At 37.7% G+C, this 19,176-nt stretch overlaps 1 protein-coding gene across 6 annotated transcripts in view; it reads left to right on the top strand.

Annotated features, from left to right (window-relative positions):
- The window catches only part of ARHGAP20 (Rho GTPase activating protein 20), a 140,711-nt gene that overhangs the window by 103,300 nt on the left and 18,235 nt on the right, over positions 1-19,176 (top strand). For 5 of the 6 annotated variants that reach the window (XM_027580998.2, XM_027580996.1, XM_027580995.1 and 2 more), the window contains 3 exons: positions 3,148-3,225; positions 5,582-5,648; positions 8,467-8,655. In XM_027580998.2, coding sequence (XP_027436799.1) covers positions 3,148-3,225; positions 5,582-5,648; positions 8,467-8,655 — 334 coding nt within the window. The remainder of the gene's footprint in view (positions 1-3,147; positions 3,226-5,581; positions 5,649-8,466; positions 8,656-19,176) is intronic. The other variant, XM_027580999.1, reaches the window with a different exon arrangement.

Below are 19,176 nucleotides of genomic sequence, written 5' to 3'. Positions count from 1 at the left end.
AGAAATACGTGGGAAAATGCATTTTCCTGTGTCTATGTATGTCTTTGTATATGTGAAAAGTAAACCCTAGAGAAAATGAAGCAAGAGAAATTCACATTAACTACAGTATTTCATATTAACACTTAGAAAGAATATTCGCTTGTCAGATGTCTCTTTCCTCCCTCTGGCATTAATGTTTCTCTGGACCCTTTCAATAGCAGCTGCAGAGGCTTGTAGTAAAGCCATTTTCACAAGGATGTATTTCCTATTAGTAGTAAGCAATTTTTTCCAACTTGTCACTTCTTAAGTAGAAGATGGTTTAAGATAGTTCTTCATTCTCTGAGTTTTTAGGGATTGAATCCCTTGGTTTAATAATGGATGAGCTAGGAGAGATGACGTTTTTAAGGGATCAGCATATTTCTTCCTCACAGTTTTTATCATATTGGTCAAGTAAAAATTAAGCCTATTTAGCCCTAGTTATTATGTATAATTTGATGACCGGAAATGTAGAACAAATGCCAAGATGTTATCAATGATGAACAAAATGGGAACTTACGGATATTTTTATGATACTATGCATTACCACACTTCACAACAGCCCTGGATCACATGGAAAAAGATGTAGTACAAAACAGTTACGTTTTGGCCAAAAGCAAAAGTTATGCAAATGTTCTGACATGAGTGCCAGATGTCACTGCTTGAGGGAAATACTCAAATTTTTATGGTGTGAAACTACAAAGATCTACTGTAGCAAAGTAGCAAAAAACAAACAAACAAAAACCCACTGCTATTTTTCTGCCAGCTTTGATTCAGTTGTTGTGGCAATTGGTTACAATTAGGATTTTCATGGAAAATCCCTTGAATTTTTTTTTGAGATTTTCAGTGTATGGAAAGTGTGTGCTTGAGAAAGGCCCAGAGTTCCATTCTCTTTGGAAGAGAAGACAAGAGATGTGGTCAGGTTGGGTGCTCTGTTATCACTAGTACCCTGGTTAATTCAACAATGATATGACACACTGTCCTCAGCTCTCTGAAGTTACATCATGAGAAGAGTCTCCTTTCAGGGAGCCCTTCTTCCAGAAAGAGTGATTTCCCCCCAAAATAGGAATATATGTATGGAAAGCATTCATTATCCTTGGCCTTTAGTTATATACAGCCTGTCAGTGAATTCTGCTAACATGGGGGGGGGGAATAAGCCACATTTTCATTTTTGCCTGTTTGCTTTATTTGTTTACTAGCCAAAGAGGACTATCTGCTGAAATTCATTTGTTTTGTCTACCAGAGAGGCATGCAAGGAAAACACACACCTATGATTACTGTTTTGACTGTATGTTATCTTAGAATCCTGGTACATTAGGAGATACTATTAGTATTACAGGAAAGTTTCTTCATTTTACAAAAGACTTCATGAGAGAATTTCTTTAAAATTTAGTTTAAGGATAGGTTTTCAGACTTAAAAAAAAAAAAAAAGCAGATGCCTGTCACAAAATTATATCTCAGGTTAAAGCCCAGTGTATAAAACATCTGTACCAGTCTGGTGGAAGACGGACCCTGGTATGGGTGCTCTAAGCCCTGCCTGTTGGCTTCTGAGAGACTTGTGCATAATCTTTGGAGCTCAAGAGCACAATTTGAAATCAATTAGCAAACAACTTTAAGAGGCAATCTGTCATGTCAAATAATCGTCTCATAGAAGAAAAAAAGGTACTCTAATGGAAAGATAAGTGGTGAATGGTCAGTGGATTTAACTTAATGCTATTCTTACATCATTTTTGTTTTTATATCATTTTGTGTCTGCCTATACTTATTTATACCATTTAAGCCCTATCAGGGACACAGCCCTAATTGCTGATTCATCTGATAATTATAAAACCTATGTGCATAGTAAATATTTCTTTTTTGATAGCGTAGCATTGTCTCACATTTAAAGGTCTTAGAATTCAGTGAACTCTATATAGATATCTCAAAATCTTGTTAATCCCTTTTCTATTTGCTGCAAACTTTTTTTTTTTTAAAGATTTTATTTATTTGACAGAGAGAGAGATGGCGGGAACAGGAACACAAGCAGGGAGAGTGGGAAAGGGAGAAGCAGGCTTCCCGCCGAGCAGGGAGCCCGATGTGGGACTCGATCCCAGGACCCTAGGATCATGACCTGAGCCGAAGGCAGACGCTTAACAACTGAGCCACCCAGGCGCCCTGCTGCAAACTATTTTTAAGTAGTAATTTTTTTTTAAGATTTTTGTTTATTTATTTGACAGAGAGAGCAAGAGAGGGAACACAAGCAGGGGGAGTGGGAGAGGGAGAAGCAAGCTTCCCACTGAACAGGGAGCCCGACGCAGGGCTCGACGTGGGGCTTGACCCCAGGACCCTGGGATCATGACCCGAGCCGAAGGCAGATGCTTAATGACTGAGCCACCCAGGCGCCCCTTAAGTAGTGATTTCTAACTAGTTTAGCACAGAACTATCAGAGAGCTATTCAATAGCAGAGTTGGCAACAGAATTGAGCTTTCTAAAATTTTCAGTCCTGTTTGCCAGACTCACTGGTTTTAAGGTGTCTGCAGATTTCAACACTGAAAATCTCAGAAGCCACAGTGTTTGACATAGTGCTCAATAAATAGTGGTTTTTAAAAATTCTAAATTTTAAATGTCTTTTTGTAGCCAGTTTCTATTCTGATTTTAACTCAACTTCTTACCATGCAAAGAAAGGACTGTGAAACCCACACTGTGAAAACAGTGCTCAGGAACAAGGAGAAAGTGATCCAGTGCGTGCGCTCCCTGTTTTATCACACTTTGCGTTACAGAAATACAATTACGGAGATGATACAGAGCACCAACTTCACTAGATTTGGGGAGGGGGTGGTTTGGGAGGGTAGTCCATGTACTCCCTCTCGTATGTAGTTATTCTTTTTCTAGAATTCTTGCTGAAGGTCTTATATTTTGTGAGCTACATGTCCTTTATATTAAGAGGTTTTATAGATGTTTTATCAAAAGGCATAAGATATAATGGAATGAAAGTAAATTATCATCAAGGGTTTGTTCTACTTAAGTCATTTGCCTGTTAACACTTGAAATCAAAATTTGCCTTTGGGTACTCATTTCATAATAATTAGTTTTTCACCTGAATTAATGCCCTTTATTTATAACTATATTTCTTATTTCTTTTTTTTTCTGCAGTCTAAAACTATAACAGTAACGAATTCAGATACAGCAAATGAAGTTATCAACATGTCACTACCCATGCTAGGGATAACTGTAAGTTACTCTACTAGATACTCTTAATTAAAAACAAACTTTGATACTTTAGAGTCATATAAATATTATCCCTTTCATCATAAGACAGCTTATTACTAAATAATACCAAATTCATGTTTTATTCCCAAAAATGGAGAAAATAAGGACAGTAAAGCTTTTATATTAGATGCTATTCTACTTACACTGTAAGACCTATGTGAACTGGAAAGCATAATAAGATAAGGCTATCATTTTAGAATGATAATATGTATTTGTATTGTATATGCTATATACATATACAGATGGAGGGGTTTCTTGGTGTAAGATTGTGATGAGAAAGTTCTGACCTCCTTCCCACTTGTCACTCAATGACTGTTCTTTCCTGTCTCCTTTTCTGATTCTTCTCCTTTACCTAATTCTCCTATTATCCCAAGAGTCCATCAGTCTTAGGATGATGAATTCTGAAGGATTTGCTCTATAGTAGAATTTATACATGAAGAACACATAGCTAGAATCCATATTCCCTGGCTGTAGATCCAGAAGATGAGATGGCTGGTACCTCTAATGAATTGGTAAATTAAAAAACAAGTTTTGAATTAGATCATGGAGTTAAAGAGCTTTAGTGTGCATACCACATGTTCCCCAGTTTTGCACTTAGCTTCTGCTTCTTTCTGTTTCGTGGGGCAAAGGTAAGTGTTTGATATTTTATTAATGGAGAAGATTGGCATGTTTGAGGATGAGGTAGGGAGAACGTTGGAAAATTCCCCTCATCTCCTCCCTACCAGTACATAAACACCACATGGTGGGTCTTGTATTAAAGGAGTGACTTTCAGAAGGTTGGAAACTAAAGGAAGCACTTGAATAACACGATTTCTTGAGTCAGATTCTCTATAAATATGAAAGCACAGTGTTACTATTAGATGTAACATGTCAAATGTTTTAGATATGCCATAGTCTGATAAGTTATATTTAGATTTACTTATGCATTGTGCTATCATAAGCCCTTAAGCACTCAGAGAAATCAGACTTTAGGGTAAGAAATCTGATTTTTTTTTTTTTTAGAAATCTGATTTCTTTTAGTTAAATTTAATAATATATTTAAGCTATAATTAGATTTATATACACTGGGTAAAACAGGCACTTCTGCATTGATTGCTAAGCTTATGTGTTTAAAGAAAGTGTGTAGTTTAAGGAAAAGGAAGGAAGATTAATTAATGACATGACTCATTTATGCTTTTCCTTTGAAAAAAGTGATCCATCTCCTGAGACCAAAAATATTTCTATTCATTATAATTAAGAATTGAGACTATTTGGTTATACTGTTCTGTTCTAAGGGATTATTACATGTTTTCAGACACTACAAAAAAAAAGGGCATTTTCATTAGATTGCTTGCTCTCCCTATTTGCAATAAAGTGTTTTGGGTAGAGGACGGGGAGGGAAGTGACAAACAGAGTAGGGGAGGGCACCAGCAGCTGTTCTCCACAGCCAGGACCTTCCATTATAAGATCAGGACAATGATTTTTAATAAAAAAACAAATAAATAAAGGCAGGAATATTGACTATTGCCAATCTCTTCTAGCCTCATCTAAAACATTTTTACTTTATCCTCTCCTAGAGGATGCAGCAAAGTCTCCATAATTTAGTATTATTTCTTTCAAGTAAGATTCTTAGTATGCCGGGCTGTAATTCTGCTAGTGAACAGTTTCAGTACTTTCTGTGGCCTGTTCTCTAGACAGAACTCTTGTCCTTTCTGTTCCCAGGACTGGACTTGCCCAAAATAAAACCCATGTGGACTGTGCCAGCTACCTATCTCCTCAGACTCTCTTGGTCATTCTCCTCCTGCTCAGAAATAGCTGAGCAATAATCAGCCTCTGAGATTTTACCTTTTCATCACAGACACAGCACTGGTTTTGCTTCCTGGATAACAAGGATGTCTTTGCAGGGACTTGTTGGAGATTTAAGTCCAGTAATCTCTGAGAAATCCAGAGACATAGCAGAAGTCAGGACTCTAAAGAAGAGAGTAATCTTGTAGAAAACCAGGACATTTCTTTTTGCTTTGTAAAGAGACCTATAATTTTGAGTTCTGTGGGCTACCCATAATTGTGAGGGCCTGCTTCCATTGCAGTCTTGGATCCCTCGTCATCACTAGCGGAAAAGGGCAGGACTCCTAAGTCCTCTGCTAGGGATGAGAAAGGGGAATATAGGTTGTAGCAATTAGCATTGCCATCTTCAAAAACTGTATCCACCCCCATGAACGTGAATAGCATTTATATAGTCCCCACTTTTTTCAAAACGTGAAAATGCCAAAAAAAAAAAATGTGTCCTTATTCAGTTACCAAACATGAAAGAATTATTATTACTTCTTTTATCCCCAAGGGCTCTGAGAGAGATTACCAGTTATGGGTCAATTCTGGCAAAGAAGAAGCACCATACCCACTTATTGGTAAGTTTCTTCAAAACTCTAAGATGGGATTGTATTTTAATTATGATTCTAAATGTCTCAGAGAATTGATCATGTGGTCCTAAATGTAAGCACCATCAAATATTAAATCTCATATATCTATTTATTCATTCAATACTTAGCTATCAACCATTTCCTAAGTGTTAGACAAATACTGTCTCTTGACTCAAGCAGCTAATGGTACCGTTAGTTGAGAAGAGCAATATAAATTTCCGTTTCTATTTTTTCACTTTACAAACAGAGCTATTTTGCAAACCTTTTTAAATTTTTTCTTTTTTTTCCCCTTTTTTTATTATGTTATGTTAATCACCATACATTACATCATTAGTTTTTGTTGTAGTATTCCATGATTCATTGTTTGTGTATAACACCCAGTGCTCCACACAGAACGTGCCCTCTTTAATACCCATCACCAGGCTAACCCATCCCCCCACCCCCCTCCCCTCTAGAACCTCAGTTTGTTTCTCAGAGTCCATAGTCTCTCATGGTTCGTCTCCCCGTCCGATTCCACCCCCCTTCATTTTTCCCTTCCTGCTATCTTCTTTTTTTTTTAAATTTTATTATGTTATGTCACCGTACAATACATCATTAGTTTTGATGTGGTGATCCACGATCCGTTGTTTTCATATAACACCCAGTGCTCCACGCAGTACATGCCCTCCTTAATACCCATCAGCAGGCTAACCCATCCCCCCACCCCCCCTCCCCTCTAAAACCCTGTTTGTTTCTCAGAGTCCATAGTCTCTCATGGTTCATCTCTCCCTCTGATTTCCCTCCCTTCATTTTGCCCCTTTTTAAATTTTTTTGTATAAGAAACCAATATGTATTGGTATTCCTTTTCCCTATACATTTATTTTTCACATTCAATTCTTGAATTTCCTGTTCCCTTTCCTCCCTACTACACTGCCTCTTTGGAAGACTATCTGTAATCCAGTCATGCCTCTTAATTGATCAATGCGTATTCAAAACCTGCCCTAGGCATCATAATGAAAATGAGATTAACCCATTTAGAGTCCTAAAAATATTCACTGACTTATCAGGTAGTTACTATTTCGGGACTTTGCTATTTCTCTAGACAGATTTTCCAGCATTTATTCTGAGGAATTATTGGTAAAAAGATTACATTTCACCTTGTTTAAATTATTCAGCTAAAAAATACATCTTGATCAGTAAGGTCACTGCGTGTGGTTAACAGAAATAGAGCAATTAAAATAAGGGACAGTATCTGTAGCAGATCTTGAGATGATGACAGTAATAATGATGAAGATGATGATTTCCACTAATAATTTTTAAATGCTCACTATCTGCCCCATACTGTGCAGAGCATATTATATGCATTATCTCATGTAACCCTTTCATTTACCTGGGAGATCACTGCTGTGTAATTCAGAGTGTTTCAAGTGATCTGAATAATCTAAGACCAAACCTTTCTGTAAAATACATATTCTCAGACTTAAAGCAAGCTGTCATGTACATAGCTGAGGCCAAAATTCACTGCATTTCTGGTTTCTTTTTTAATGCTGTCATTTTTGTCAAAATCAGTGAGCAACCAAGTTGTGATGAAAAATACTTAGTTAAAATAATTGTTTTCATAAAACGTTAATTAAAACTATTTAGGTGGTAGCTTTCGGGCTTAAAACAGCTTCAAGCTTCATTGCTAACTCACTAAAAAAAGAAAGTAACCATGGGACCTGATTTAGCAGCAATTCTCTATTGCATATTTCAGTGTGCCTTGGAAACTTCAGTTGTAGTTTAGCTGCTGGCTTTTTTTTTGGGGGGGGGCCTTAATCCCTGGAAGCAGCTATAATGCTCGATATTGTTGGAACGTTGATACTGTGTACCCACGTCAGGTGGAAAGGAAAAGGAAGAGTTGGCAGGGTTACATTCAGTGATAGATTAGGAATAGAAGAGAACTTACTCTGTACTTAAAAGAAAAAAAGCAAATCTACAACACAGTGGTACTTGAAGGTTTAAGTTAAGAAAATGCAATCACTGAAAATACTAAAGAGCAAAAAGTCATGTTGCAGTCAGATGTCCAGGGTTTAATTTTTCTAGTTTGCAGATTACATTTTGAATCCTATTTCTGTGTTTCCAGTGCCCTGCAGTCTTCCTTCTGATTATTGCCTGTGAACACCACCCTCAGAGGGCAGCAGTGGGAGGGAAGCATAAATCAAACCAACTAGTCCTGATGCTCTGGAGTAACTCTGATGATCTAACTAATAAGTAATGAAATGTCTTTTTCAGACGGACATCTTGTGTTCAATAATAGTGATGCTTGAAATACATAGATAGCTTTTTGCCCTTACTATTTAAATTATATTAACCATTAAAGGTCACTTACTTGATTCTTATCACTGTGTGATAAGTAGGGTAAATATTTTAAACCATAGATTTAAGGCTGAGAGATGTCAAGGATTTGCTGAAGATTTACAGATGTAGTTAGTGTCAAAGGAGAACTAGAGTACCTTTAAATAGTCCTGGATGCAAACATAGGAAAAGTCAACATCCTGCAACTCACAAACTAATCTGTGCATTCCAAAGAAGATATTCTTTAAAGATTTTTTTTCTTTTTGCTTTTTTCTGCACCCCCTCCCCCACCACCTGCTTAAAACTACTTTGATAGGGCCACCTGCATCATGCAGTGGTCTCCAGGTGTAGGAGCATGCACAGTGATCAGTCAACAAAAGGATTCTTTATTCCCAAAGTCCCAGGAGCAAATTGCAGTGTATTCTAGTATGTAGCACACATGCTCACAGCGCCAGTCAGCCCAAAGTCTACATTTAGATTTTTCTCTGTGTAGGGCATGAATATCCCTATGGAATTAAAATGAGCCATCTTCGAGACACTCTGCTCCTGGCACAGGGATCGAAGGACACCAGTATGCCTTCCACCCTCCAGGAGTCCTTCCTCATGGAACAGCTGCCCCGAGAGATGCAGTGCCAGTTCATCCTGAAGCCCAGCCGCCTGGCTGCAGCCCCGCAACTAAGTGGTGAGTCACTTCTCCTCCTTCATGGAGCCTTTTTTTAGCAAAAGTTTTTATTCTTGAAAACAAAGTTAATACAAAGGCAAAGACCCCAACTTCTAGCCAGATGAGATATTATTTTCTTTTTAATTTGCTAAGTGTTTTGAAGGAAAAGAGGGAGTTTTAGAAGATAATTTTATAAATCAGCAGTAGGCGTGATTGACTTGGAATCAGCAGCAGGTAGCAGTACAGTCTGTTTCTTTCTTCACTCTTCCTTCCCCTTTAACCTTATGCTCACTGCGATGTGCAAGGCGCTGGGCTGTGCTGCAGGTGCTTCAGTGCCTTCTTTGTACTATAATATGTTGCACTGTGTGTCCCCCTAAATGGTCACATTGTAAGCAGGAGCCTGTGGGTGATGGGAGTCAGGACACTGTGATACCTTGCATGGATCTTGGTATGAATAAGTCTGGGAAAACCGAGATAATTACCACAGAAATCTCTCCTTGGTCTACTAATCCAATCTGAATTCCCTGTGAATATAGCCATCTCTTTTACCCACTCCATAATAAAGACTCTGGAATGATAAAAATGATATTCAGCATAAGAGGACCATTATTTACCCTAACCCAAGTTTGAGTTTTAAGCCCTCAGTCTGAAAGTGAGACTGTATAGGAAATAGGAAATGTATTGTACGGGGAGTGTGAGTGGGCTAGCAGAAAATTGATGTTGCGTGTCCGTGGCCGCTTTTGTCACCTTGAACCAGCTGGGGGATCCAGTGAATGTGGCCACTCCTTCATCGACATTCCCCCGCACAGGCACACTCCCCCACGCCCGGCCCCGTCACTCGGTGGTGATAACCTAGCCTTCAACCAGATAGTTGACGGAAGTCCTCCGTCAGGGACTGCACCATCTTGCCAGCAGAGCTGTAAAAGCTGCACGTGCACCAGTCAGCTTCTCTCCTAGGATGGCAAACCAAGTCCTGGGGACTCTGAGGCTGTTTCCTCACATCTTTGGACCATTTTGAAGGGGTGTTATAGAGACATTATAGTTGTCCATCCACTAATGTGTGAGCTCCGTGAAGGCGGGTCTTTTGGTCTGTCTTGTTCACCGCTGTATTCCCGGCACCTGGAACCATGCTTGACGTATACAAGTAAGTATGCAATAAATATTTGTAAGATGAATTTATTAATAAGTCAGTTGTTACTGTTCTTTAAAGATACAAAAGGAACGTTCCCTGTATAAGTTGAGAATATTTTCTTCTTCTACCTTTATACTCGGGTTTTTCAAAACTGTTTCTCTGTGTCCCTTGTCAATTTTATTTTAATTAATTTGACCAATAATCAGGATTCAAAAATCCTAAAGGTTTTACCCAATTTTGCCAATGACTTGCTTAATTAAATTGTAAGTACTCTCTGTTTATTAATCCTTTCTTTCTCCCTGTCGGAAGTTAAGGATAATAAGGGTTGCAGCTCTAAGATGATTCATGGGAAATAGGATCAGGGATGGAGTAATTATAGAACAACAGTGCCAACATAGCTGGGCATCAATCACCTGTTACAGGTGAACCAGCTCTGTATTTTTTAATACATAAGATTTTGATGAACAGCTGCATTGGAAACCACTAATTTACATCAGGAATCAGCAGACTTTTTCTGTAAAGGACCATATAGTAAACTTTGCAGGTCGAGAAACAAAATTGAGGAAATTATGTAGGTACTTATATGATGAAAGAGAAAACAAATTTCCACTCATTTTTTATTGATGATATTTAATATATAGTAATAATTGAGTGCAAGTTCATGTAATGCAGGTCTAGTAATGAGAAGAATTGAATTCTTCTGGGGGAATAACATTTTGCATAATTGGAGTACCAAGTTCATAATTGAATGCAAAATGTTCTGATCTGTAATAAGATTTTATATATTTTATCATCTTTGAAAATATCTTTTCACATAGTTAGGTAGTGCCAAATAGTGATATAATTTTATTTGAGCATATTCCCCTTTTTGAAGGCATTTGTGGAATTTTGTTAGAGTATTCTTTGGTGTTTGGTTTTTAGCATGTCATTGCAGATTAATCACTTCCAATTGAAGATTAGGCAGAAGCTCCTTGATTGCACAAAGGAACTTGAAATATGGAAATTTCCTTTGCACTTGCATTGAGGTCAGTAAACTATCACTGGAACTATAGTTTGAGCTCAGAAAATATATCTGCTACAAATTTGTATAAGAATGAAGACCTTGCTGCTTCTAACTTTTGACAGCATGAGAACTGTAAAAACAGTTCGACGTTACTCTTGTGACTAAATGTCAGCTGTTTCAAAATGAACCTTTCAAAAGTTTTACATGTAAGCATTTTTTTTGCCTTGTAATTTAGGTTGAATTCACTAAGAAACATCAAATTTGCAGTAAAAACTAATTTCCAAAGCCTTTCACTACTAGGAAAATTCTTCTCATTCATAAAAATTTCAATCTCAGCCCTAAGTTCAAAGATCACTATAAAACTTTACCCCTGCTGAGCCATTGAGCTGCTTTGTAATAGTACAGGTTAGGGTCTTCAGCTTCTGTTTCTGAAAAGAAATTCACAGAAATGGCAGTGGGTAAGTCCAGGAGAGTGAATGAAGTTTACTGTTGACAGTACTGATCCAGTAACACCTATCAGGTCTAACACCTATCAGGTCTGATCTACCAGATGCAAATATTTCCCACACAGTACTGCTGATGAATAATACAATGAATAACCATAGGCATTAAACACTACATTTTCACAAGCTTTGTAAATTTGTCAAATTATATCTTTTTTTGCTCCACACACTTTGACCACCATAGCAGATTCCACTTTAGGTTGTACTATTAATTTCTCAAATTCTTTGAAAATATTCTCACCTATAGTTGTTCCATGCAGACTAATCAAGGCTAATACCTCAGTCACGTCAAACAAAGCACTGACTTCTTGAATAAACAAAGGAGTAGTACTGGTAACATCTGCCAACTAATCAAGAACCAAGGATAGTGGCTTGAAATAATTTGTCTTGTTTTTTAGTTTCCTATTAATATTACTGGGAATGTCCTCAACTATTCAAGCAGCTGTTCTCACCATAAGGTTAATAGTCTTTTTTTTTTTTTAAGATCTATTTATTTATTAGAGAGAGAGCGTGCACATGCACAAGTGGGGGGAGGAGCAGAGGGATGGAATCTTCAAGCGGACTCGCTGCTGAGTGCAGAGCCAGATCTGGGGCTCAGTCCCACAGTCCATGAGATCAAGACCTGAGCCAAAACCAAGAGTCAGATGCTTAACTGACTGAGCCACCGAGGTGCCCCAGGAGGCTAATAGTCTTGTCTAGTTTCTCTGTACACATCTCTTCATCAATTGCAAGCACACAAAATTTAAGCAGCTCCCCATTGGTAAATGGCTTTCCTTGCATTACTAACAATGAGCCACTTAGAAACTGACTTTTGTTGGAACCTGATTTTTGTTTTGTTTTGTTTTTTTATTTTTGGGAAGAAATTCTGCCGTGCTAAAATAGTTCATTTTAAATATCCTGAATTCTTATAATCAATACTTAATTCTGAGTTGGGAATATTGTAATGAGTTCTTGGTATGATAATGTCAACATTTACCACCGCTGTTATATTATTGCATGATTAGCACAATACTTGCCATTTATTACAACAACAAACTCATCCACATGGCTCTGTGCCTTAAAAGCTCAACACTAGACATGACAGGTTAATAAAAAATTAAAAATTTTACAGTATCAGGATATACAAGGGACTAAAAAACACTATCCAGATATAAATGTGTCACTGTAGTTTGCTGTACTGAGCAGCAGTGCAAAGCAATGGGAGCAACACTGATGGTCTTTGTCATAACTACTCAGCTCTGCCATTGAGCATGAAGTGAAAGCATCCATGGACAATACTACATAAATGAATGAATGTAGCTGTGTTCCAGCAAGATTGTTATAGGTAGTAGTAAAATTTGAATTTTGTGTAATTTTTATGTGTCAATGAATATTCTTCTTTTGATTTTTTTTCAACCTTTCAAAAATGTGAAAACCTTGCAGGCTATCCAAAGAGAGGTGGCAGGCCAAATTTGGCCCATGGAGCATAGTTTGCTGCCCTCAGATGTGGAATTTTGTCATATGCTTTTTCTATGTCTATTGAAATGATCGTATGATTTTTATCCTTCATTTTGGTAATGTGGTGTATCACATTGATTGATTTGCCAATGTTGAACCATCCTTGCATCCCTGGAATAAATTGAACATGGTGTATGATCCTTCTGATGTTCAATTTGGTTTGCTAATATAGGCTTGAGATTTTTGCATCTATGTTCTTTAGGGATATTGGCCTGTAATTTTCTTTCTTGTGTCTTTGTCTGGTTTTGATATCAGGGTAGTGCTGGCCTTTTAAAATGAATTTGACTGTGTTCCTTCCTCTTCTATCTTTTGGAAGAGTTTGAGAAGGATTTGTATTAGTTCCTCTTTGCATATTTGGAAGATTTCCCCAGGTAAGCCATTTGGTCCTGGACTTTTGTTTGTAGGGAGGATTTTAATTACTGTTTCAATCTCCTTACTAGTAACTGGTCTTTTAGATTTTCTATGTCTTCCATTTTTCAGGTTTGTAAGGTTGTGTGTTTCTAGGAATTTATTCATTTATCCTAGGTTGTCCAATTTGTTGGTGTATAATTTTTTATAGTAGTCTCTTACTATCTTTTGTATTTTTTGTAGTATCAGCTGTAACGTCTCCTCTTTCTTTTCTGATTTTATTTATTTCAGCCTTCTCTTTTTCTTGGTGAGCTAGCTAAAGATTTGTCAATTTTCTTTATCTTTTCAAAGAAGCAGCTCTTCGTTTCATTGATTTTTCTCTTGTCACTTTAGTCTCGGTTTCATTTACTGCTGCTCCGGTCTTTGTTATTTTCTTCCTTCTACTGACTTTGGGCTTTGTTTATTCTTTTTCTAGTTCCTTGAAGTGTAAAGTTAGGTGGTTTATTTTAGATTTTTCCCATTTCTTGGGATAGGCATTTATTTCTATGAACTTGCCTCTTAGAACTGCTTTTGCTGCATCGCATAAGTTTTGGTGTGTTGTATTTCCATTTTTATTTGTCTCGAGGTATTTTTTATTTTTATTTTAAATTTTTTTGACCCATTAGTTTTTCAGCAGTTGTTTAATCTTCACATATTTGTGAATTTTCCAGTTTTCTTTTTCTAATTGATTTCTCGTTTCATACCATCATGGTCAGAAAACATGCTTGATATGACTTCTTAAATTTGTTAAGACCACTTTTGTGGCCTAATACATGATCTCTCTCGGAGAATTTTTCCATTTGCACTTGAAAATAATGTGTATTCTGTTCTGTTTGGATGGCGTGCTCTGTATGTATGTTAAGTCCCTCTGGTCTACCATGTCATTTAAGGCCAGTGTTCCCTTAACTGATTTTTGGTCTGAAGGATCTGTCCATTGATGTAAGTGGGGTATCAAAGTCTCCTACTATTATTACATTGTCATCTACTTAATTCCTTTAAGTCTGTTAATATTTTCTTTATATATTTATGTGCTCCTATTTTGGGTGTATAAACATTTACAAATGTTATATCCTTTTGTGGATTGACCTCTTTATCATTATGTAATGCCCTTCTTTGCCTCTTATTACAGACTTTGTTTTATAGTCTGTTTTGTCCAATGTGATATAAGGATAGCTTCTCCAGCTTTCATTTGGTTTCCATTTGCATGGAATATCTTTTTCTGTGCCTTCATTTTCAGTCTGTGTATGTCCTTAAGTCTGAAGTGAGTCTCTTAGAGGTCACATATGGATGACTCTTGTGGATTTTTTTCTTATTTTATCTATTCAGCCACTCTATGTTTTCTACTCTAATTGGAGCTTTTAGTCCATTTTCACTTAAAGTAATTATTGATAAATATGTACTTCATACCTTTTTTTTAATTTTTTTCTGGCTGTTTTGTGGTTTCTCTGTTCCTTTCTTCTTTTCAGGCTCTCTTCCTATGTGATTTGATGATATTCTTTAGTGGTATGCTTTGTGATTCCTTTCTCATTTATCTTTTGTGTATCTACTCTGGGTTTTTGTTTGGTGGTTACCATGAGGCTTACATATAACAAAATTATAACATTCTAGTTTAAGTTGATATTAAGTTTGGACACTTTCTGAAGCTCTACATTTTTAGTCTACCCCTGCTGTGTTTTATGTTTTTGATGTGACATTTTACATCTTTTTATCATGTGTAACCCTTAACTAATTATTGTAGTCATTTTTACTACTTTTGTTTTTTAACCTTCATACTAGCTTTAGAAGTGATTAATCGACTGTCTTATTATATGTTTACCATTACCATTGAGAGTTATATTTTTATATGTTACTAATTAGTTATCACTAATTAGTGCCCTTTCTTTTCAACTTGAAGAAGTCCCTTTAACATTTCTTGTAAGGCTGGTTTAGCAGTGATCAACTCCTTTAGCTCTTGCTTTTCTGGAAAACTCTTTATCTCTTCTTTAATTCTGAATGATAACTTCACTATGTAGTGTATTCTTTCTTGGAAATTTTTTTTCTTTCAGCACTTCAAATATATCATGCTAGTCTTTCTAGGCTGCAGAATTTCTGCTGAAAAATCAGAGAGTCTTAAGGGAGTTCCCTTGTATGTAGCAAGTGGTTTTTCTCTTGATGCTATTAAGATCTCCCCTTGTCTTTAACTTACAGCATTTTAATTATAATGTGTCTTGGTATGGGTCTCTTTGGATTCATCTTCTTTGGAACTCTCTGGGATTCCTGGATCTGGGTGTCTCTTTCCACAGCTTAGGGAAGTTTTCAGCCATTATTTCTTCACTTAAGTTTTCTGCCCCTTTCTCTCTTTCTTCTCCTAAAATGCAAATGTTAGTCAGCTTGATATTGTCCCATAAGTCCCTTTAACTGTCTTTACTCTTTTTTCATTTCTGTTTCTTTTTGTTGCTCAGATCAGGTAAGTTCCTCTGCCTGGTTTTCAGGTTCACTGATCCTTTCTTCTGCTTCCTCTATTCTGCTGTTGAACCCTTCTACTGTGTTTTTTTAGTTTCGTTTCTGTACTCTTCAGCTCTGTGATTTCTGCTTAGAACTTTCCTGTATTTTCTGTCTCTTTTTGAAGTTCTGTGTTTATCCATTCTTCTCCTGAGTTCAGTGAACATCTTAATGGCCATTACTTTGAACTCTTTATCATTATTTATCTCCACTTCATTAAGGTTTTTTTTTTGAGGTTTTATCTTTTCTTTTGTTTTTAATATATTCCTGTGTTTCTTCATTTTGCTTAACTCTCTATACACGTTTCTATACATTAAATGAAGTAGTTACCTCTCCCACTCTGGAAGGGTTGGCCTTTGTAGGAGATGAATCTTAACATTCAACCCTGCTCTGGCTCTTGGTTATCTCTCAAACCTTTGTGATTGTACAAGAAGCCTATTTTATTATTAATGGCTCCCAGTAATTGAGGGTGTGCCAAGACCAGTCAGTGTTCCAAAGGGGAGGATCTCATTCAGCAACTAGATTTAAGCTGATTGGAAGCCAGACCCCCAGGCAGCAGCTTTTAAAGAATGCAAATATATGCCGTCCTGTGGGACCACAAGCATACACCCTGCTGGTCCCTAGAGCTAGGCCATCTGAAGGTGTCCCCTGGGCATCAATAGCAAAAGTCAGGGCTCCAGATTCATGTATAAGCTTCTTTCTGGGAGATAGTGGTGACCTGTAGGGAAGCAGAGGGGAAGTGCAGAGATGGTGTCTCCTATCCTTTGTTCCCTGAGAACACCTTCATAGCCTCTAGATGTGTGCCAAATCTGAAGCTAGCCCCTAAAGCTGAATCTCCAGGACTGGCAAGTAGGGTTCTTTCACAGAAAGAATGGGGGTGTGTTTCAGTCTGCTGCCTGCAGTGCCCTGGGTGTGGTAGTCTGCCAAGAACTGTGTCTGACTATTACAGTTTCATGGGACCCAGAAATGCAGGTCCCCTTGGCCTCCAGTACCAGGTAATCACTGGGCATCCCCAGGGAGATAGCCACCAAAACTGGTCACCAGATGTGTGTATCTCTGGGAGATACTAGCACTGGAGCAAGCAGGGGGGGAACAGATGGTGTCCACTGGTTGGAACAAGGCAGAGGGGGAGTGCAAAGATGGCACTTGCCCAAAAAGGGGGGAAAAAGGAAAAAGAAAAATAAGATAAGAAAGAAAGAAGAAAAAGGTAAAGAGAAATAAAAAGAAAAATTAAAAAAGAGGGGAGAGTATGGCACTTGCCAGCTTTAGTTAGGCAGAGGGAAAGCGTAGAAGATGGTGCCTGCTAGAAAGGAATATATGTATGTATATATATATATATATATATATATATATATATATATTATAAAATGTATGTATATAACATACATACCTGTTAGCTTTAGCAAGGTAGACAGAGACCAGGAAGCTTCCATCCCCAGAGAGTATCACAATGGGTCCTTACCCCTCAGACCAATGCTTTAAAATTAGGAAATGAGTCTCTTTCACATAAAGTCTAGGTGCTTTTCAAAGAGTTGCTTCTATTCTAGGCTGTGGGTCCAGTGAGTCTGCATATGGGCCTTTCAAGAACCATTCCTCAGTTCGGCACAACCCTGTGGGTCTCATGGGTGATAGCCCTGGTGGTCGTCAAAACCATATGTTTGGGGACTCATCCCTCAGGCTCCAGCCAGTCTTACAAGTTGGGATGTCTAATGTGGGGCACAAACCCTTTATTCCTCAGGGAGAAGCTCCAGGTTTTGAATTTCCTCCCAATCGTGGATCACCATGTCACAGGGTGGCGGGCGGGGTGGGGGGGTGGAGTTTATGGTGAGTTGTATCTCAGCCCTTCCTACCCACTTTGGTGTAGTTTCCTTCTCACTTGCCCAGTATGAAGGTGTTGCTCCACCAGTTTTTAGGGTTTTTCAGAGAAAGTGGTTCCATACATAGCTATAGACCATGGGAGGAGGTGAGTTCAGATTCTTCCTACATTTCCACCCTGCTAGAATTTTTTTTTATTTACATTCAATTAGCCAACGTATAGTACATCATTAGTCTCAGATGTAGAGTTCAGTTGCATATAACACCGAATGCTCATCACATCACGTGCCCTCCTTCATGCCCATCACCCAGTTACCCCAGCCCCCCATTCACCTCCCCTCTAGCAACCCTCAGTGTGTTCCCTAGAGTTAACAGTCTCTCGTGGTTTGTCTCCCTCTCTGATTTCTTCCTATTCAGTTTTCTCTCCCTTCCCTTATGATCCTCTGTGCTGTTTCTTATATTCCACATATGAGTGAAACCACATGAAAATTGTTTCTCTGACTTATTTCACTCAGCATAATACCCTCCAGTTCCATCTACCTTGACTGATGTAAGTGGTAAGATTTCATCCTTTTGATGGCTGGGTAATATCCCATCACACACACACACACACACACACACACACACACACACACACACACCCCACATCTTCTTTATCCATTCATCTGTCAATGGACATCTGGGCTCTTTCCACAGTTTGAGGTGCATGTGGCCATTCTTTTCACTACATTTGTATCTTTGGGGTAAATACCTAGTAATGCAATTGCTGGGTCATAGGGTAGCTCTATTTTCAACTTTTGAGGAGCCTCCATACTGTTCCCCAGAGTGGCTACACCAGCTTGCATTCCCACCAACAGTGTAAGAGGGTTCCCCTTTCTCCGCATCCTCACCAACATTGGTTGTTTCCTGTCTTGTTAATTTTAGCCATTCTGAGCAATATGAGGTTGTATCTCATTGTGGTTTTGATTTGTATTTCCCTGATGACAAGTTCCATCTTAATAGAATTTCTAATTAAGGTTTTTAAAATTATTTTTCTATAATAATCTGTAAGCACAAACTTTTAAGAATCGTAACTTTTAACATTCAGATCCCTAATTTAAGCATGAAGAAACACTAACTTGAATCTTGCCAGGATTGTTTAGTAAAGCTAGATTTATATAAATTTAGTTTCCTCTACAATTACATCTCCCTTGTATTTTTTATAGTCGTAGCATGTTTTTTCATCAGCCTTTGACATTTAGAAAGTAAGAGCTATGCACTGAAAGCTCTACAAGAAAATAACTTTAATGAAATTTTTTTTCTCTCGGTCCCAGAGTGAACATGAACTTTAAACTTGAATGTTGTACATAACAAAGGGCATGGCTGCAGCTGAAAGTATTTATAATGAAGTACAGGACTCAATTTCTACTTTATCCTCTGTCAACACTCCTAGGATAGCTGGGTATATAGCTTTATGATGAAGCATTTTTCCTAAGATGTCTGTGAAAGCTAAAAAACCAAATCTGATAGTATTAGAAATAATGAAACCAGGTTAAATGCAAGGAAACTAGACTGAGTACAATTGCTCAACATACATATTAAAGGAACATTTGCAGATTGACATTGGTAAACACAGGAACCTCCCTCCTGGGTTTAAGAATGGGTTTCGTTTCCTTCTCTGTTTTTTAAAATGGCAAAGATTGGGAATGTCAGGGTAGGAAGTGCTTTAGTTAAGCAGTCTGGTA

Source organism: Zalophus californianus, chromosome 11 (assembly GCF_009762305.2).
Source record: "Zalophus californianus isolate mZalCal1 chromosome 11, mZalCal1.pri.v2, whole genome shotgun sequence".
In the NCBI taxonomy this organism is placed as follows: domain Eukaryota; kingdom Metazoa; phylum Chordata; class Mammalia; order Carnivora; family Otariidae; genus Zalophus; species Zalophus californianus.
This window is presented reverse-complemented; position numbering and strand designations above follow the sequence as displayed.